Source organism: Neoarthrinium moseri (genome assembly GCF_022829205.1).
Source record: "Neoarthrinium moseri strain CBS 164.80 chromosome Unknown scaffold54_Wmoseri_CBS_16480, whole genome shotgun sequence".
NCBI classification, from domain to species: Eukaryota; Fungi; Ascomycota; class Sordariomycetes; order Amphisphaeriales; family Apiosporaceae; genus Neoarthrinium; species Neoarthrinium moseri.
In genome coordinates this window covers 225,025-246,052 of record NW_026055168.1, presented here as the reverse complement: position 1 = coordinate 246,052, position 21,028 = coordinate 225,025, and the positions used below count along the sequence as shown (strand labels likewise).

At 51.3% G+C, this 21,028-nt stretch overlaps 5 protein-coding genes across 5 annotated transcripts; 3 read left to right on the top strand and 2 right to left on the bottom strand.

Annotated features, from left to right (window-relative positions):
* Nucleotides 1-208: 208 nt before the first annotated feature.
* On the bottom strand, nt 209-1,234 carry JN550_010487 (uncharacterized protein; the record flags this gene model as incomplete). Its single annotated transcript, XM_049308747.1, has 2 exons — nt 209-1,052; nt 1,104-1,234. The coding sequence occupies 2 exons, from the start codon at nt 1,232-1,234 to the stop codon at nt 209-211; spliced, it is 975 nt and encodes a 324-aa protein (XP_049167620.1).
* Nucleotides 1,235-3,815: 2,581 nt separating this feature from the next.
* Nucleotides 3,816-7,833, top strand: JN550_010486 (uncharacterized protein; the record flags this gene model as incomplete). The annotated part of the gene is made up of 12 exons (XM_049308746.1): nt 3,816-4,077; nt 4,143-4,376; nt 4,432-5,180; nt 5,232-5,394; nt 5,450-5,791; nt 5,845-5,959; nt 6,012-6,083; nt 6,138-6,188; nt 6,246-6,310; nt 6,368-6,653; nt 6,747-7,079; nt 7,140-7,833. 12 exons carry the CDS (start codon nt 3,816-3,818, stop codon nt 7,831-7,833), a joined length of 3,366 nt encoding a protein of 1,121 aa, XP_049167619.1.
* Nucleotides 7,834-8,321: 488 nt separating this feature from the next.
* On the bottom strand, nt 8,322-10,301 carry JN550_010485 (uncharacterized protein; the record flags this gene model as incomplete). The annotated part of the gene is made up of 2 exons (XM_049308745.1): nt 8,322-9,832; nt 9,896-10,301. 2 exons carry the CDS (start codon nt 10,299-10,301, stop codon nt 8,322-8,324), a joined length of 1,917 nt encoding a protein of 638 aa, XP_049167618.1.
* A 1,747-nt stretch (nt 10,302-12,048) lies between these two features.
* JN550_010484 (uncharacterized protein) lies at nt 12,049-15,409 on the top strand (the record flags this gene model as incomplete). The annotated part of the gene is made up of 9 exons (XM_049308744.1): nt 12,049-12,212; nt 12,269-12,629; nt 12,684-12,939; nt 13,007-13,437; nt 13,495-13,714; nt 13,766-13,882; nt 13,936-14,049; nt 14,105-14,377; nt 14,442-15,409. The coding sequence occupies 9 exons, from the start codon at nt 12,049-12,051 to the stop codon at nt 15,407-15,409; spliced, it is 2,904 nt and encodes a 967-aa protein (XP_049167617.1).
* Nucleotides 15,410-18,459: 3,050 nt separating this feature from the next.
* JN550_010483 (uncharacterized protein) lies at nt 18,460-19,660 on the top strand (the record flags this gene model as incomplete). The annotated part of the gene is made up of 2 exons (XM_049308742.1): nt 18,460-19,041; nt 19,109-19,660. 2 exons carry the CDS (start codon nt 18,460-18,462, stop codon nt 19,658-19,660), a joined length of 1,134 nt encoding a protein of 377 aa, XP_049167616.1.
* Between the last annotated feature and the right edge of the window lie 1,368 nt (nt 19,661-21,028).

The window sequence follows — 21,028 nt, the reverse complement described above, 5'->3', positions numbered from 1 at the left end:
TGAATGGCCTCAACGTTCTGTGACTAATATGATCTGTAAGCCGCAAGTGGGTTCGGAGGACCACAAGTTTTGAAACCCAGAGGAAGGGAGCAGATGAACGTGCGTCTGATGTGTAAGGTTTTTATACATCCGGAAGGGCAATTAAACTCAAGTTTCCACGTATCAGCATTCTATAAATTGACTATGCGGAAGGCGCTCAGCTCTTCGATTATCTGTTTGCCTTTAATTGGATCTTCAGCAGCATGTCATTCTCATCCCTCCTCGCTCGTTCTACCTGCTTCTTGCTCTTCATAACGAGGGCACGCTGCTGTGGCATAGTCAAATGCATCATGCTCCTTCTGTCTTCAGCCCGCAAACTGGAGAGCTGTTGCTGGAAGGTCGCCTCCCACTTCGCGACGCTCTTCGAAGGTCCAGCATCCGAAGTGGAACTAGCAGCTGGCAATGAGGCAGCCTCAGGTACATGAAGAGATCCCGCTGAGATTCGCGTCGAGCCATTCGGCGTCCTGGTGCTCGTAGACCCGTGTAAGAAGCGTGTAGTATTATGTGATCGATGTGATAAGATTTTGCCGGACGATAAACGCATAAAACTGCCGGTTTCGACGATATTCGCGTTATGCCGAGTTTTCCGGTTTCTCATTGTATCATGTTCGCCATCGTCATCTTCGGAACCCGATGCCTCAGAGCTTTCTTCATAGTCATAGAAGTCTCTATACTCTGAATCATCGCTTGCTAGGTCGATCTTACAGTGCCCTTTGCCGAGCATATGCTGCTGAGCTGCCTGAGCGTTGTTCCTTGGGGAGCCACAAAATATGCATTCAAAATATCCGTATATAACCAGATGCAAATATTCCACGATGGTCTCGAAGTCCACCTGCAAGCCAGCCTCGGGTATGAACAAGCCATGTTTTTGCAGCATATGTTCCAGGTTCTCTTGGAAAGTTGAGCTGTTGGCCCTGCAGAACAAGCAGCGCAAAGCATTGAAAGCGATCGTTGCCGTCCGTTGAAGGCTGCCTTCATCTAATGAAATGGCAGAAAATCCCCCTTCCAAAGAGCTGTAGCGCCAATGAGAATAAGGTTAATCTGAAGTGTTCCAATCAACGTACTGTACTTCATCAGGTATGTTCTGACTCTCAGTTTGCGAATCTGAGTCTCTAAGCTCTGTCGCGAAAGAATTTCCAGCTGGAAAATCTGGAGTTGAGCATGCATCATGATGGCCTCCCGTAAGTTTTCCCATATTGCATCAAAGTTCAGTGCGTCACTTGATAATACTGGTTTATCCCAGGAATAAACGAATATCGCATGCTCTCCTTCGAGATAGAAAGAAAGCAGGTATAAAAGTGATTTGCTAGCAAACATTATGTAACCAGCTCAAATGTGCTATCTACTCCATATAGCGATAAAATAATGGGATTCCGGCGAGCTCAAATAGGAAGGAGGGATAGAGGGGAGTGCATGGATGATAGTTGTATCGTCTTGCTGCGCCGCTCACGCACGGGTTCATGGGTTTGGGTCGACTCACTTGGGTTGGTGAGTCATATACATACAGACATTACATTTATCTAAACTGAGTTTAATTAGCCTTAAAATTAGTAGACTGCGAATCATTTAATTTGAAGAGCCCTTCTTTAAATTTAAATGCTTATTTAATTGGCTCTTGCACGAAACACTTGACGTGGAATTGAGGCACAGCATGCTTTGTGCTCGGCCAGACTCCCACTGCCTGATCTAGTTAGGAGCAGATCGATCCTTCAACCTCACCATGCGTTCAGAGATACATTGTGGTGGGCGTTTCAAATGGTTCTACAACGTGCCAGGCTAATATACATAGTATGCAAAGCATGGTAAGTGAGCATATAGAAACTTGAAGGAAATTAGGTTACCAGACGAGCGCTCATCAGCTGTATGCGTCCTGTATACAGTCTTATCACGTGTCCCGCTACAATCGATTCACTTGCAACAAGCTCAACCAATAATTCACTCCCGGACACGATCCACGTTGCACGTCCTGGGCACTTCCTAGTCAAATTGGCATGACTCTTTCACCCGCTGCGCCGCATGTGGGCCGGCACCTTTTGCGTCAGGCCGAATAGTTAGAGAGGGGCACTTTGCAAATATGCAGAGCTAACATTCATCCTATTACCTTGTCCCTATCTGAGTGTAGTAAACATTGGGTAACCTATTGATGCACGTTTCAGCCTACTTGTATCTATTGAGAATATCAGCCCAGTTGGGTACGGCGGCAGCGCATTGCGATCCGGACCGTCTTTCCCGCTGATTAAGCGATGTGCACTTGTGGAGAGCGCAGTACTGTGTGTTGCCGTCCCTGAAAAACAGCAACGACTCAACAAATCACGTATGCCGCCGTGTATAATTAGTTTTCTCATGTTGAGTCATCCCCGCCCAAGCTAGTCAGAAGCATAGGAAATGAGTGGCTCTGTAAATTAACAGAACACGGGCTCCTTGCCTCGGGAGCACAGCTACCGCAAGGAGTGTTGTGGATTCGGATGCGTTGCAGCATGTCGACTCGACCAGGATGACTGACTAACCCCTGCAGATGAACCCTAGCACAAAACGGCGTGCTTGTACGGCGTAGCCAGGACAGCGTCGCCATGTTCAACAACAAAATCTAGACTGTATGTCTCCTCAAGAGCATACGCGTTTTCCAGTAGGAGTTTTGAAATCGACAGTTTCTGCCTGTTATGGGGATGAACACAACCAAGGATGCGGTTTTTGGCCCCCAACATGGCACGGATTTCGACTTCACCATTCTCTTCGAGCAGAGCATCTTCTCTCTGGGTCCCTCTACACTTTTGTTGGCTGCTGCACCTTTTCGCATTGCTGCACTAGCCCAAAGCAAGTCCAGATTAGAGTTTAGCACGTTGGTTCGTATCAAGCTTGTAAGACTCCTACTTCCAATGGCGTACTAGCCCTGACACATCAAGGTCGCGGTGGTCATCTTGTTTGGCCTCCAATTGTCGAGTTTAGCACTATGGAGTATCTCCTCAGTCCCCTACGCCCGAACTTCCATAGCAGCAGCATCTGTGTCTCTTGCGGGGACTGTGACCATGGGCTTGCTGCTCTGTGCGGAGCATCGCTATTCTTATTCACCCTCTATGATGTGCAGTATTTTCCTATCAATCACGATCCTGCTTGATGCTGCCATGATTCGCTCTCTGTTTCTCCGCGAAAACCTAGTGGCTCTCGGCTCAATTACATCAGCAGGTGTCGCAATTAAACTCCTGATCCTTGTACTTGAGGAGTGTCCTAAGAAAGAAGCTAAACGAAATACATCGAAAGAGTTCATGGGCGGACTGTGGAATCGATCGATGTTCTGGTGGTTAAACAGTACATTTCTTCGAGGGTTCAAGGTATTCCTTCAAGTTGATGACCTGTCTAGGCTTGATCACAAACTTGAGTCTCGACATCTCGCCACCAAATTAGAGCGGAAATGGAGATCAGGTCAGCAGCGAAGCATCAAACATTGCACAGTCCTGTAGTGTTAACCAGGTGTTAGCCAACAAACAAAGCACGCATTGTCTCGCACTGGCAACATTTGGAGCTTTCCAGGCTACATTCTGGATTGCTGTCCTTCCTAGATTGTGCTATACCGCATTTATATTTGCCCAACCGTTCTTGCTCCAAACAATTGTCGACAATATCGGTTCCTCTGAGTCGAGTCGCTCCCAGCGTTCAATTGGAGGTCTGGTAGGGGCAACAGCCTTGGTTTATCTGGGGATTGCTGTAGGCTTCACTTCTAATCACAAATATTTCGGCACCCAGTCAGCTAAAGGTCACAGATATCTAAATGCCACTACATGCACCATACTTACCGCCTGATTACCTCACTACGAGGTGGGCTTGTTGCACTCATATTCTCAAAGGTCCTAAATCTGGATGCATCCACAGCCAAGGCATCTGCCGCAGTCACGTTGATGAGTACTGACATTGATGGGATTGCCAGCGGGATATCGAGTATTCATGACATCTGGGCCAGTGTCATTGAGCTGGGCTTAGCCGTTTACCTACTTCAGAGGCAAGTAGGCGCAGCCTGCTTTCTAATTCTGATGCCTGCTGTCTGTAAGAGAAACTTTTCCTTGTATACTCAACCACGATTGCATGTCGCTAACAACATGTGCATACAGTGTCTAGCTTGGCAACTGGTAGGGTCGCTGGGGGGATGGGCGCTGCGAGGATGGCCTGGAACTCTAAAGTGCAGAAACGAGTATCGACAACGTCTTCCGTTCTACATCAAATCAAAGGTATTAAGATGATGGGCATGTCAGATCGTATCTCTCAGTTGATACAACGTCTCCGCGTCTCTGAACTCACTGCATCCAAGAGTTTTCGCATTTTGATCGTATGGATGAACATGATAGGTGAGATACGACCTTGTGATAACAAATGACAACTTCTCTAACCACTGGTCTGTAGCCAATGCATCGGACCAACTAACTCCAATCATTGTCATTGCCGCGGCGGTGTTTTGGACGAAAGGTGGTCAGGATCTAAGCGTATCAGAAGCGTTCACCTCCTTATCGATTATTTCCCTTGTTTCAACGCCTCTGGTCAACCTCATATCGGCATATCCTACGTTCGTTTCTGGGTTAGCTTGTTTTGGGCGCATTCAGGCTTTTCTACTACATGATGATATGAAGGAATTTCGCTCGATTGACTCTTCTTCGCCGGATCCTAAGAGCCCACTCAAAACAGACGACATTGGATTGTCAGCATCCGCAAAGCCAGTAGATCTGAGGGGCAAATCCTTGCCATCCCCAGTCATCCGTATCTTGAACGCTTCATTTTCACATCAAAACAGCGCCGAGGCTGTTCTAAAGCATGTTACCATAGATGTACAAAGGTCGAGCCTTACAATGATTGCAGGTCCTGTCGGGTCCGGGAAGTCATCTCTATTGAAGGCAATGCTCGGCGAAGCACAAATCATCAGTGGCTCAGTTGTAACCTCTGGTGTTCGAGCTGCATACTGTGACCAGGCCGCGTGGTTGCGGATGGGATCAGTCAGAGAAAACATCTTGGGACCAGAAAAATTTGACGAGACTTGGTATCGAGACGTTGTTCGGTCATGTGCCTTGGACAAGGATATCTCTCAATTCGACAACGGGGATCAGACTATCGTCGGCAATGCGGGCGCTGCTTTAAGTGGTGGCCAGAAGCAGAGAGTGGTAGGTCATATCCCCTATCTCCATCAAGAAGTGCTAACGATATGGCACAAGGCGCTGGCACGGGCTGTCTACGCTCGAACTCCCTTGGTTTTGTTAGACGATGTCTTCAGCGCCCTCGACCACAGCACGGCCCAGAAGGTTTTCACTCATCTCCTAGGTAGCGATGGGTTATTACGGAGGAGCGGGACGACAACTGTTCTGGTCACCCATGCAGGTAAGGCATATACAACTTGAACTGTGATTGAGGCTATCGAGCTGACCGTATGTAGCAAACCTGTTGCCTGCAGCCGACCACGTCATTGTCCTGGGAGAAGGGGGAATTATCGCTAGTCAGGTGAAAAATGACCAACTAGACTTAAGTCAACCCCTTTTACAGGCACTTGGGCCAGAGGAGGGGCACAGCCAGGAGTCACTTGCAGTGAATTCCGAGGACAAACCTGCCCAGGATCCACAACGCAAGAACTCTGATGCAGAAAAGCATGCCTACGAAATGACTAGGAAAACTGGAGACATAAGTTTGTACAAGTTCTATCTGAATTCTATTGGTGCCTGGTTGTTTGTCGGCTGGCTTTTTCTGGGCGCTGGCTACATCTTCTCTGGGAAGATACCTCGTAAGTGATGCCTGAGCATCATATACCGATTTTGACTAATTTTTATTTCTCAGAGATCTGGTTGCGTATTTGGACAGAAAATGGCACAACGAATCGCTCACCCTCGTATTTTGGAGGCTACTTGGGATTCGGTCTTTTATGTGTCCTGTTCTCAGGGCTCTGCATGTAGTAAGTCCTGCGTTTGAACTAGTTGAGGGACTTTCTACTAACTCTCCACCAGCTACTTCATGATTATCGTCGTCCCGAAGTCGGCCCAAAACCTACATTGGATGTTGCTTCAAGCTGTGATGAGGTAAGGAACAGGCCCCTTGGTTTGAATGTTGGGATCTGCTAACTGTAGCTCTAGTGCACCGCTATGGTTCTTTACCTCGATGGACACTAGCATTCTTCTAAATCGGTATGAGAGACTGGCCAAGATAACTTATCATGACCTTTTTGCTCACTGTGGCTGCAGATTCAGTCAAGACATGACACTGATCGACCAGACACTGCCGGTGGCAACGCTCACCACCACATTTGGTAAGCGTAATTGGTGCTCGAGCGTGCATTTGCATGCAACTGACTTGCTCCCCCTAGACGTATTCAACGTGCTCGCAGGCGCGGCCCTTATTGCTTCTGGTGCCACCTATGTCGCAGCCATCATTCCACTCTGTATCCTAACTGTCTACGCCATTCAGAAGTTCTACCTCCGTACTTCCCGCCAGATGAGACATCTGGATTTAGAAGCGAAATCACCACTGTATCGGATATTCACAGAGACAGCGGGTGGTATAACCACAATTCGTGCCTTCGGCTGGAAAAATGAGATGACCACAGAGAACCTCCGACAGCTCGATCACTCACAGAGACCGTACTATATGATGTAAGCAAGAAAGGGCACCAGGCAATGCTATCGGATGGCGTCAATTAGCCTGTCATACATCAACTATCCTAGACTAACCATGCCACAACTCAGGTATTGCATCCAACGCTGGCTCAACGTAGTGCTCGACCTCTTTGTCGCGGCGATAGCAGTCATTCTCGTTGGTTTTGCACTCGGCCTCCCGAACTCGGCAACCCAGGGCTCTATTGGTCTGGCCATGCTGAACCTGATGGAGTTCAACCAGAGCCTGTCGATGCTTATCAACTCTTGGACAGGACTGGAAACGTCTCTGGGCGCTATCGCCCGGCTCAAGGACTTTTTGGCGGAGACCAAGTCCGAAAACTCCGAGGGCGAAGGTACCACACCGCCTCCTGGTTGGCTACAAGAAGGCTCCGTCGTTGTAGAAGATGTCACCGCGAAGTACAAGTAAGCCCCACGATGGACAGTCGAGTCAGCAGTTGGCGGCATACTAACGACCTCCCTCAGTCTCGCCGATTCGCTGTCACCACCAGCAATTCGCAACGTTAAGTTGGAAGTACAAGCAGGTCAGAATGTGCTAGTTGCTGGCCGCACTGGCAGCGGGAAATCGTCTCTCATGCTCACGCTGCTCCGGCTCCTCGACATTGAGTCCGGGCACGTCGAGATCGACGGAGTCGACATAGCGCGCGTATCACACGAGGCTCTCCGCTCACACATCTTAACCATCCCCCAGGAGCCCGTGGAGCTCCCTGGTTCCGTGCGCTTCAACCTCGCCCACATAGCCCCGTCGTCATCGGGCCAAGGACCGACAGGTGACGACGACAGCGGCAGAGATGACGACGGAGCCATGCAGCGCGTTCTCACACGTGTCGGACTCTGGGATGTGGTGAGCAGCCGCGGTGGGCTGGACGCCGAGCTCGACAGTGTGGGCCTTTCCGGCGGCCAGAAACAGCTGCTCTCGCTGGCGCGCACTATGCTCATTGCCCGGAATCGGCAGGCTAGAGGTGGTCTCGTGCTCCTGGACGAGCCGACGAGCAGTGTCGATGATGCCACGAGCGCGGCCATAGCGAACATCGTAAGAGAGGAATTTGCAGGTTACACTATTATAACCATAAGTCATCGTTTAGATGCGGCTGGGGAGGCTGACATGGTTGTGCGGATGGCGAATGGAAGGGTGGCAGAGGTAATTAGGAGAGAATGATCTAGGCACTAGTTCTAACACAGTATGTTCTGAGCCTGTCCACCATTTGTATGTTTCGTGTGCACCTTCACAGAAGACAGTCCACTTTATGGCGATTAGAACTCGGACTCAGGTCACTGGGGGTATGTGGAATCGTACTGCATTGCTCTGTGTCTATCTGCTTGCGAACCACGTCCTGTGGTCAAGCTTTTCAAGCTTGCTAATCCACGCTTTAGAATCAAAAGGTATCAATCCTTCTTGTGTCTTTCCAGCCTTACAAACACAAATAAACCCAGCTCGACGGCTGAGCTCGCAACTCCTTGACGCCAGTAGGACAAAGCCATCACGAATCCCTGATGGGGGTCCCCTATGCAAGATCGCCTTATGTGCGGTCTAGTTTATGTACAAAGCCGAGCAGTAAATACAAACTGCTCATCGCCAACAAATACGTGGTATGATGTATATGGAGGACAGTTTAGTCACAGACATGCTGATCCGTTGAATGCACTTCAATCAATCAGTGACGCCAGTCCTCTCGGCTTCGAAGGGGGGCTGATAGTTTCAGAATGAGAAGACCCAGGTCGATTCGGCTGGGTGGGCGTTGTAGGAAGCTTGTGTCGAGTTGTCTCCTGCTGAAGCTGAGAATCGACTGCGTGTTGATCGGGAACGCTTTCAGAGCCAGAACTCTCCCTCTTTGGTCTACTGGCTGTTGAGGGGCGAAGGCTGAAGTCCGAGGCGTAAATTGACTTGGCGTGCAGGTCAGAGTCCAGGACTCGCTTGGCTGGAACTTTTTCCAAGGGTGCGACAGAGGCTTTCGTCGGCTTGAAAGAGTTCTTGAGAGTGGTTTTCGGCTTCGCTTCAACCTTCTTGGGTTGTCGTGGTTTCCGGGCAGGCTGCTTGGTGGCCTCTTTGGGCCCGCCGATGGAAGCTGCCTTGGATTTCCCAGGGAACACAAGTTGGCTTTGCTTTGTCTTCTGAAAGGGCTTGTCGGGCAATGCAGTGCGCATCTTGGGGCTAGCAGTCGGCGTGGGAATACCCTTGAACTTCTCGATGGACTTGGGCTTCGCCTCGGTAGGGGTACTGGCGCGCGATTCGTCTTTGACTGAGGAGGCTGAGAGATCAGGTGATCTTGGTATCCGGACCTCGAGTTCAGTGCCACGTAGATTCTCCTTCATCTTCGCATCGTCCACCTTCACGTCATCACCCAAGGCAGGGCTTTGATCCCAGTACGGCAGGCCTGCCAAGGTAGCAACATCGTCGCATTTGGCCCGCACGACTATGTCCCAACAATCCTTCAGTTGTGCATCGCTTGGTTCCGAGTCCAGGTTGATCCAAACAGTGACACCGTCTTTGCGTGCTCTTGTAACCTCGCACAGATCCTTGACGAGCATCTTCACCCCGGGAATCTTCATGCTAGTGCCGACCACGATGATTGCATCAGGTGACTTTTTGCAGTCGGCTTTGATGACTTTATAAATGGCGTCCTGGTCAGGGTTATGCTCGTTGTAGAGGACCATGCGAGGCCGTAGCTTGCCGACGCCATGGCTGCGCTTGCCAGCGTGCGATGTGCGTACATTATCCGTCTCTAGGCAACCTTTGCAGGGCGGAGGCTCGGGTCCATTGAAGAGGGAGCCGTCAAACGGATAGAGTTCACTACACTTTGAGCAGACCATCTTCTCCAAGCCTCCATGAAGTTGAATCGTCCGGGGCCACGGGGGCTTCTCGTTCAGGGGTACGGCCGTGGCCAGAGGCGGCATGGAGGTGTCGATGCCGTCAACATTCTGGGTGTAGAGCCGCAGCAGACGGCCCTCTTCGGCTATGGAAGCAATCATGTGGTGAAAAGGCGAGGGCTTTGCATTCTTGGTCTGGTGGGACATCTCTCTAACCATGTCGTGGAAGGACTCGGTCGAGTCGTTGTGCTTGTAGACGGAAGCGTCGAATAGCTGCTTCCCGGAAGCCTTGAGCTTGTGCTGTGTTCGCAAAGTCTTGAAGAGGCCATCGGAAGAGCGGAAGTCGGGAACTAGGGGTGGAGGTCAGCCATGTTTTGCGGACTGGATAGAGGACAGACATGGGGATAACTCACTTCCAGCGGAGACGGAGATGCCGGCGCCGGCGACGACCACAATCTTCTTCTTCCTCCGCAGAGTACGCAGCAGGCGCTGCAGCAGCTCCTCCTCGTCGTCGTCATGGTCGTAGCCGGCGCACAGATCCAGATACTCGGTGGTGCGGGGCTTCTTCTCGATCTTGCGGCGCTTGGTAGGCCGGCCACCGTCTGGGTTGACGCAGATGGAGTCTGCATCGGCGGCGGCGGCGGCGGCGTTGATGTTCTCAGACATCTTCATGGGCGAGGCGCTTCCCGACGGCGCAGTGGACAAAGGCGAGGGATATCTCGATCTCGGCGAGAGCGAGGGCGACTTTGATAATTCGGACAGGGGTGATGAGGGCGGGTCCGAGGACGGCGGGTCTGAGAGTTCTGATGAGGAATCCATCTTGTGCAGGCGGTTGTCCTCAGGTCGCCAGGCCGGGTGCAGTGTGATTTGAGGGGCTTATTGTTCTTGTTTTTCGACTGGCCGACAAGGAGGCGATGTGCCGGAGGTGGGTGGAAGGGGCGCTTCTGGCAGATGGGAGCCCAAAGGAAAGAATGGCAGGAATCACACAATCTGCCGGCGACACGAGACCGGGGAGGGGAAGACGGACTATCCAAAGGCCAGGACCATTTCACAAACAGAATGCGAGGGGTCGCGTATATAGAGAGGCGCGGGCGACGGCGATGCGACGGCGAATTGTCGTGTGGTGCTGGCGTGTTGTGGGTGGGAATGGGAATAAGGCGAGCTGGCCGACGACGTTGGCGCCAGTTCAAGGTTTTGGGGGAGAGAGGTTGGCTCAGGCTGACAGTTGCATGTTGCGGCTCAGATGGGCGTTGATCAAATGCCCACAAGCCTGCAGTTACCCAGAGCAGAGCAGAGCAAAGCAAAGCAAAGCAAAGCAAAGCAAAGCAGCCCGCAGCCCGCAGCCCCGTCGCCCCGTAGCCCGAATGTTATTGCTGCCGACGGGCGCTGGATCCTGTGACGGTGTGTGGGTGGACCGCTGCTAGCAAGGGGGAGCCAGGGGGTCCTGGGGGTCCTGGGGGGGCCCACGGCACCAGTGTTGTCATCGAGCATGGGCGACCACGGGCGACCATGGGCTGCCCTCTGCCCTGTGTCGCACTGCAACAGAGATCGCCAGGAGATGGCCGCCAATCTCGCCCATCAAGCCACACCATGCAACCTTTAAAGTAACCAATGACCTACGCAGTCACAGTGCCCTCCTGTGAAAACAGCAAGAAGGAGGACTCGCCGGGTGCAGAGAAGGCAACCACACGAATTGATCTTGATTCCGAGTTGAGACCTTCGGCACCGGCTGGGTGGTCTAGGAATGCCCACCAGCCGTGTAACTCATAGGCAAGCAGGTAATCGATCGAATCTCACTCTTCCATCTGACTTACGGCCACCGCCGCTGGTCCAACTGCGGCCGCCAAAAACAATCCTTTGTTCCCACTCTAAACACCCTCGACAACTGTAGCATGCAGCACACAAATGCGCTGCTCAAGAAGCATACGATGTACCCCTAGCCCAGTGAGCCCAAGAACTGCCCTCAGAAGAAAACGATCCGTCTCCGTCGATTGGCAGATTGAACCCTTGTTCAATTATGGGTCGTCCGTTGCTTCGACAACCTCCACAGACCCATGCCGTTGGATCCAGGGATTTCGGCGCTAGAGATGCAAGAAAGAAACACAACCGACGCCACACCAAGTTGGCACTCAAATCTGGGGGCTTGTGGCGCCCAGTGTCTCTTGTGGCTGTGCCCGTTAGATTAGGACGGACCCCTGCGCCTGCTCGCCTGCTCTGCTGGGGCGCTAAGCCCAGCATCTTGCCCAGCCGCGCCGGACCATCTTCAAGCACCAGCACTCTCAGCCTTGTCTTGAATCTCGAATATACTCTTTACTCCACATATCTTCCAGGCAGACCCGTAACTATGATCACGGGACATTCTAGTATATCATCTCCTTGAGAACCCTTCTTGCTTAACAGAACCTCCGTCGCTGGCCTCCTCCACGTTGCAACGCATGGTAGCGCTGCCCAGCTCCACATGGACGTGAAGCTCTAGCAAACCTTATTACGTGCTCGAGACTGGCCGTTGAGCACGCTCTGCATATAAGTCAGCCGCCAGGCACCCCACATGACTACCAATAGTAATATGCCTCTTATCCTCGATAATCCCATGGCAGCTGCCGGCGATATGCAAGTCGACATCGGGGTCGACGATCTGTTCGGGGATGCGCCGCTTGCCCTGCAGAATCGCCCCCCGAGCAAACGTCTGTTGCTCAGACTTAGCGAGCTGCGCAGCCGTGGTTCTTGCCAGTAATGTTCCGCACTAGATCCTGTCGTCCGGGCTGTTACTGATAGCCTTGGTATAGGGGGCTTGCATGGTCCAAGACGGGCTCCATTGCGTCCATCGCGCCTGATGGTCGATCTCTTGAGTTGCGCTACATTCGCGCTGACCCCAAAGATGCCACTTGGGGTTTGAGCGAGCCGACCACTTGTACGCCGTGGCAGAATCTTGCTGGTGGGCCCATCGTCCATCTGGCCTGGGCACCAACACAGGGCTCGGAGCTCGCAATCATCGATGCTGTAGGCCGGGTGCTGATGGTCAACTTTGGCACCAACGTCAACACCCCATCGCCTGCTGCAAGAAGCTGGGACAAGGATCCCCTCGATGACACAAACGCTGTTGTGGGAACCTATTGGCTGCCTTCTTATCCCGCGCACAGGGGACAGGTATAGTGTCCCAGTATTGCCCCAACCATGAATCCATGTCTGACCAGCCATCAGGCCAATCATCTACACGCACCGGCTGTCAAAGAAGGCAACAACTACAACTACGAGCACTCCATCGTTGTCAGTCATCCACCCTACCACCCAAACCCTGCTAAATCTGCATTCTTCTGTATCACCACGGTTGGCCTGTTGAAGATGTTTTGGGCCCAGAATATAACGAGCAAGATCGAGGAGTCTTCCTTGGAATTGGAGAGCGTCACCTCATCAGACGACCTAATTACACACGCAGCAATGGTCTCAGATACGAGAGGTAGGTGTCTATGACCTGTTCTGTCGACCCCCTTGGCTAAGCGGAAGATTAGCAAAATGCATGTTAGTGGCTATGGCCACGTCTTCGAAACAACTGCAAGTTGTTCAGGTCGTTCTGAATTGGGGAATGCCATCACAGGAGAACATGAAAGGAGGTCTTCCTCAGAACCAATCACTCAACCCGTCCCTGATGGGAAGGCCTGTTGCCATATCCACTTGGCTTCCTGGAGGTCCAAGTGAATCCCATCTGGATGCAGCCATGACTCGACTCTCGCTCCTCGAGTTCATACCAACTACATTCGATTCAGCATCAAGAACCTGGCACCCACCCCTGGTGGTGACAGTACGGTCGTTTGTGCCAACCCCCGATACTCCTTACAACCAGGAAACGCAGAGTGTTATCGATACATGGGAGGTTATCTTAAACCAGGACCAGACAATGCATCATGCATTTGAAAACCTAGGATCCAGGAGGAATAGCACTGGCTCCTCGCCATCGGTAAGTTTCCAGAGGTTTTCCATTGAGGATGTGCACCTCCTGACACCGTATTATTAGGTCACTCAGAGATTAAAAAGGCTGGATCCAATCATTGTCAACAAAATCATCATCGGAATCACTGTGGTGCGGATGGGCACGGTCGTCTGCTTCTCATACAGCGACGGGACTGTGGAATATCGGGACCGCATCACGATGAACGAGGTTTGGACTGCCCCTAAACTCGACCGCATCAACTCGGTTCATGAAGCTGGTTTCACGCACAGCGGAGAACCATCATGTAAGAACATGTCCCCCCTTGTGCAATAATCTGTAAACTGAGCGTCCGCAGGCTTACAGACCGCTGTGTCGCCCACACTCTTCTCACTTGTTCAAATGTGCGAGGATGGGAAAATCAAGTGGCATGGAGTCAACTACACCCTGTCTGACCCGGCTTCCATGGACGACGGTATGTTATACGCTGAACTTGCGCACTCAGGCTTCTCCCTAATCCTCTCACAGCTCAGTACCGCGGTGTGATAGCTGCATTGACCATGTCGACGGCCCAATTAGCTGCCACTCAGAGTAATGTTGATGATATCCTTGCGACTGCAAGACAATTCATTGGCAAAGAGCGTACGTCCATGATAGACCCTTCTACGCTTCTCTACAAATGCTCAACGATCGTTAGGATTTGCCCAGGATTGGGTCACCGAGATAGTCAGAATGATGCGCATTGCGGTTGATTACTCGGAGGAGGCACACCACGATGCTCTAGTCCGAAACCAGCTGCTCCAGATGTGTTTTAGCACACTAAGCCATTTCGGATGGAATGGGAATTTCCAGCCTCGTGCTTTCAGCGGCAAGATGGCTATGTTCGCTCTCAACCTACGGAACATCGTCATTTTGATCACTATTGCCAGCAACGGTCATATGAAGGAAAGTACTCCCCTTGATGAGCCAGGTATGAAATCCAAACAGCAGTTGCCCCCGCCTTACTTACTCCCAAGCTCTAACTGCATAATTAGAGGTCGTTGATGCGTTGGCCACCTGTTGCAAATGGTCTATAGACTTGCTCTGCTGGATCACCGACTCCCTGTTCTGCCTGTTAGATGATCAAAAGTTCCAAGATCTTTTGAAGCAGCCATCGCAATATGCAAACATGAATCCATATCTGCACAGCAAGAATGACATATCATTGCACATGGTGTTGTCCTCTCCTATACGCGGTTTACTCTCTGCTGTATGCCGCAGGATGGCTCACCTGCATCACGTGTCACAGAGAGCCATATCCTATTACGAGGCCCGAAATCTATCCAGTGATCCTAATTCGCGCCCATCAGGGTCATCCTTGGCATTGCACCAGGCGTATAGGAAAATGTTGGGATATACCAGCAGTGCTCTTGTCAATGTCAACGACTTCGAGCAGTTGCTCGGCTCTCTAAGCAAAAGTATTCGTCAGCAATATACCGAGTCATTTGGCGAGCTGGGAAAGCGCGCTGCCGCGGAGGCGGTAAAGAAAAACCCCAATGCACCGAAGAACATCGCTGAAGAGGCCGTCAAACGCGCACAGTCGCACTGCGAGCTTACCATGCTGCTGGCCGGCAGTCCACCTTCGACTCTGGCACAGGTGATACACAGGTTCTTCACAAACGATTTGACAGCCTTCAGAGCTCAATGCGACCCGGCCTCGCTCTTCTTCGCCAACTACGATATCCTCGAGGTGGATGACGACCCGAAGCTGCTCACATCCAGAAAGCAGAGGGGCGTGCGGGTCGACTTGTTCAAGCGCGTCGAGATCACCCCGAAGAAGAAGACTACGGGTGCTGCCGGCGAGGATATGGTGGTGCCCTGGCGGAGATGCGTTAGGTGTGCTAGCGTTATGGAGGACGAAGCTACCATGAAACCGGAGTTGAAGTTTGTGCTAAGCCAGCAGAGGAACTGCTCTTGTGGTGGGAGGTTGGCGCTTCTCGGGAAGGATGAACTGAATGAGTAGTCGCATCATACTTGTACTATTGGTTATTATGGTGTGACATACAGAGGTTACATCCCGGTAGCATGTATTTAGATGTCTGATCGCATACACCCTAGATAAGATCACAATATCTTGAATACTCACCAGAAAATAATAAGAGCCCGCTTAATATTGCGCAAAAAGGGATTGGAAGGTATCACGATGATTGAAGTCATGGGTGGTGAAGTCCAGGAGCAAAAAAAGAACTCAACACAGCATGATACTGAGGGGGGAGGCTGGGGCCTACTCACTCATCTATCCGTTCCCCAACTTTACCTCCTCCTGCTCCTCCTCTTCCTCCCCATTACCACCATGCGTCGTCTCCCACCACATTGTAAGTACTGGCTTGTTCTGCGCGGATTGATGGGCAGTGCCCCACGGTTCAAATCCAAACCAGATGACCACAGCAAACGCTAGGTCACGGGCTGGCTACCGAGGTAGGCGTCGAGGGAAGCCAGCACCTGTTGTCGTCGAGTTTGTCGTCGGAATATTTTGATCGGGATATCGTCGTCGAGATGTTGTCGTCAGGCCAGTGCAGGCGCTGGTTTTGTCGTGAGCGGCGGTTTGTCGGTGGTCGTAGCCGGGTTAGAACCCCGGGTGTCCTGGCTGTCGCCGTTGTCGTTGATTTAAATTTCTGTGCTCTACTGTTAACTGCGGCCATTGAGTAACTGCACCCAGGCTGTGTTGTTGTTGAGGGCTGGTGAGGTTATTCCATTTGAAGGGCCGGCAGGGCCACGGCGCGCTGCCACGGAGGCAACGGGCATTCATGGGCTTGGTTATCTAACATTTTGAATTCCTGTTTCTTCATTAAAAAGGATATTCTTTTGCAGATACTTTCCTCATTGCGATGACGACTAGGGGCAATTCACTTAGGTGCAGGCCTCACGTTCAAAATCTTGGTGTCTTCATTTCAGCTTGAAACTTCTATCACTTTGGACTTCAGCTTGTGGTCTCTTCACACTTCCTAGTCTAGTAATATGAGTTTCCACTCGTTCGGTTCTATTCCTTCAAGATTAGATGCTGCCCCTCTGGCATCTCCTGTGGTACTGGCTTTCTTGTGCTATCAGAAGGCAGCACAGCACTTATATCTGAACCTCGAGCATCCGTTACATCAAGCATCTTGATCTCTATCTAGCAATATTCCAGTAGTTATGATCCCCTTTCAAAAGTGTCCAACCATATCTATTAGGGTGGAAGTCACATTGCCCAAAGTAAGCTGCAATCAGCCTCGTGGACATACATTCAGAGCCTTTCTTCTGTCTTGCAACAATTGCCGTGCACATCCTCTCCAAGGCGTCTTACTCCATATCCAATCGACTTTTGAGCCGAACAGCAGTGGCTTAGCTCTCATATAAGCTCAGAGCGATCGTGTCACTTTGGGTGGAGCCGAGTATTCAGACCACTAAGTCAAACATTGAAACCGGTTAGGGGCCTTGCATGGCTAGCAAATATATTACTCAGCACCTCGTGTGATATTCAATTGTCTAGCAATGGAAAGTTGCAATAGTGCAGCGGTATATCTTGCTGCGTACCCTGCGAACACCAAATGCCATGTGTGGGAGACGACGCCGAGTCGAGTCGAGATCCCTGAGTTTAGAGGGCTTGCCAAATGTATCGTCAAGGTGCGGATAACTCTTGTACTATCATAGGTTGATGTATACGTCCTCAGAATATTTCTCGAGTCGTATACTAGATTATCTCGCGCGCTATCTGCATGAAGGCCTAACAGACGCCTCTCGGGTCTCCGTATTTTTCAACGCGACGTTGCAGAACAGATTGCAGATAACAGAAGCCACTACTCTTGACGATCAAGTACAGAAATGCCCGGCCTGCTTTCAAAATAACCTACCGTACCGAAAGAGGTCAGTCACACTGGACTCGCACAGCGTTCGTGTCAGTCGTCATTTTTGCAGATGGATTTGCAGAAATCCGCGACTAGCCCCGCATCATGGCATTCGCGATGTTTATCCAGTGCAGTGGTCTCGGACCAGCCCTCAAACTACACCTAGTTGATGAGTACCTTGGTATTCAATGTCGTGGAGGTGTTCCCAGGACAGTGCTGGGCTTGTGTGTGGTTGATATAAGGTTGGGCGGCGGAGAATCCACGGAGCCGCTAATGGGCGTTCCAGATTGTCCAATGAACGTTTCGGGAGACCAGGCACGTGCTCCTCTTGGAGGTTCTTGATTCTGACCTGCAACCTCATTTCGTCGCCAGATCATGACAGGACTGGACATCCAATCAAAAGCCGTGGTAGGCAACGCATGGAGCCGGCAAGCTCATCCAGGCCCTGACTCGTCGCTGGCGCCGATCATGGCGTTTTTCAATGGGACGAGGAGACGGTTATCGCCTCGCATGGGACATGGGAGCGCGGTTCTTCAGCCCGTTGCAAACTGAGCAGGGGCCCAAGACTGCCAAGCGTGGCTCCGTGCCTCCAAGAGCCATCCCACGTGCTTGATCTCGCTGCCTCAATTGGCTCCAACCTCCAACCTCATTGGCTGCCTGCTCGAGAGCCAATACCAGACATCGATTCTGTCGCGTGCTCATTCGAGTGAAAGGGAACTGGATGGAGCTCACACCCATTGCGAGATGCGCCCCGCGACAAGGGTCGCCGTCGCACTTCGTAGAGCACCTAGAGCACATTTAGTGGCGTGTCGCATCTTTCCTCGAGAGTCAGGTCCCCTCGACTGCCATCAGCAGTCAATCCTCTCGAACAATGTTTCCCTAGATCTTCGTGACTTTCCCCATCCACGATTCTTTCGAAAATTCCTCGTCATAAGAGCTCCGTCGAGTGCGGTGACATCTTGAGTCTCACCGTTTCATCGCTGTGCTGCCCCGTCTGTACTCCGTGCATCACTCGTCTCGAGCTATATCCTTGTGCAAGTCTCGGACCACATCGAAGTCAATCTGCTCGTTGAGGCCGTATACGAGGCTTCGGATCACTGTGATTCTTCGTCACGAGTCTCGGGCTTTTACCAGACTCACGACTCTGTACGTGTCGACTTACACTGGTTTTACTACACACGCAATCGAGATGCCACGACCGACGATGCCTCCTACACCAGTCTCTTCTACTGAGATGAAGAGTCAGGATGGAACACATCAGCTATCTACACTGCAGTTGGCCTTTGAACTGCCCCCCTCGGCTATTGGTGCCAACGGCTCTTCAGGGACTTCCGGCACGGGAACTAAGGCTTCAAAGTCGACAACGGGTGGACAAACCCCTTCGCCCAAGTCATCTTATCCCGTACAACCTAGTGAAGCGGTCAAGTCGAGAAGGCGTTCATCGACAGCACAGAAGGAGTCGTTTGCTTTGCCGCCGCCCCCTACGAGATCACGCAAGATCATACAGATGAAGCCTCGTCCGCAAGAGGAGCCTGAAGAACCTTCCAGCCCAGCCAAACCGTCCGCGGGAGCAACTAAGACTACAGCAACCTCGTCGTCAAAGAAGAAACAGCCCTCTTCCACAAGCGCCGCGGGAAGGAAGATTGCCAGGAAAACAGCCCATAGTCTCATCGAGCGACGCCGAAGATCTAAGATGAACGAGGAGTTCGCTGTGCTAAAGGGACTCATTCCGGCTTGCGACGGGGAAATGCATAAGCTAGCCATTCTCCAGGTAAGTTGCATGCAAGACACTCGTCGGGCCTTTCTTCACGGAGACTAACATGTGGCTCCCACTCTAGGCCTCCATAGAATACGTACGATACCTCGAAGACTGCGTGGCCCAATTGAAGTCACAACACAATTCTCAATCATCTGCGCCAACCCCCACCGATTTTGTCCTCCCGCCCTCCGTAGGTCGCGATACGTTTGAGACGCCGCAATACCAGGTGGAGGATGGATCTGGGGATGTTGAGATGACAGGGTCGGAGGCTGCATCCCCTACACATACTGAAGCTACCTCTCGTTCTCAGCGACCATCAGAATCCCCTGCGCTGTTGGCTGAAGACGTCCGTCGGAGGCATGACTCTTATTCCTCCGTATCGACGGATCATCATCGTCACTATAGCTACTCCTCGGCAGCTTCGCCGGCCTTTGGCCCACAGACTTACGGCTACGCCAGAGGCCCGCCATCAGCGTCCAACTCGGCTCTGACAAGTCCTGCACTACCTCCGCAGCGAGACTTGGATCAAGAAGCCACGGCCGCCCTTCTCATGTTGAATAATGACCGGAGGGGGACCAGTGGTAGTGGTGCCGGAAGAGGGATGAGCGTTCGAGACCTACTGAGCGCTTGATGGGAGAACCCTTCCCCCTTGTCCTTTGTTGCATTTTCTACATGCTTTTTGGCTGTGGTTTATGGCGGCGTAGTTCGGTTTTGGTTGTATATCATACAAGTGATGGACTAACAGAGTTGCCAAGTCCAACGACCGTACAATGGAACATCATTTTCACGTCAAAAGTATTCGTTGGGGTATTTTGGCACGAGATTTAGGTGGATTGTCCACCACTCCTAGACAGGGTTTTCCAATGCCATTATAGCTCTAGGACAACGTAATGATATCAAATTCCTAAAGCATCGTCGCCACCAAACGCCTGTCATCCACGCTTCTACTTCCTTGGTATTTGTGATCCCCACCACAAATGAAATACCCCATGAGTAACTTAAAAACCTTTCCATGTCGAAGAAACATCATCGACGTGGTCCAAGAGAGGCCCAAAGTTCGTGTCAATCTAGGTAATACATGTGGACGAAACTTGCTTTTCCCCCCTAGTTATTAGGCAGTACAATATATTTTATTTTGGGCAATTAGACCAACATGTGAACGGAGATTCGATTCGATGGTCGTTCTGCATACCGCAGGACTCATTCTCAAAGTCCAAATGCCAGGGAACATAAAAAGAAGAAGAAGAAAGCCCTCTCCCAACTAAGATCATTTCCTTGGACAGGATCGAACTATACTGCCTAGCGGATTCCCGAATAGCGCCATTCTGGTCTTCGTCGAATAATATTTCCATGCCGTGAATGCAAATTTCTATTCTTTTTTTCAACCGCTCAAAACCTCTATCGGGATCCTAGATCAGAATGTGCCCTTCGTAACATTCTTATCTGCTGGCGTCTAGGACCGTTTCTTTAAGTACACAACATCATCTATAGTTTCATATCGAAGTTCCAAGCTGCCATATAAAAGCCTGTTCGAGGATGGCGCAACATCAGACTTGATGAATGTAAGACTAGAACGTCGACTGCAGCCGATCTCTTTATGTTCGCTTACCTAGTCACCTCCTTCATTGGATCATCCTATAATTCTCGTATGCGTTGATGAAGCTTGTCGACGTTCTAGGCGCCATATGTCGTAGAGTCTCCGGAAGCAGCATAGTCCCCTATACCAGTATCGTCCATTCTTGCATAAGTCGGCAGTCTGGAGAATTCAAAGCCGGCGGCATATCAGGGTGGAGTGCGTTTCAGTTCCCTTGAACCCTCCATAATCCCATCCACCTTAGCCTCAAGAAGGAGGTGATTCAGCTCATATAACAGAAACGATATTTTCGAGTAGTTCATGGAAGGTTCTGCGATGGGAAGCTTGAGAGCTACGGTGCTGGCAAGCTGCCACCGACTAAGGTCGGTATAGTCAGACGCGTATACGAAGCAAAGCAGCTTGACT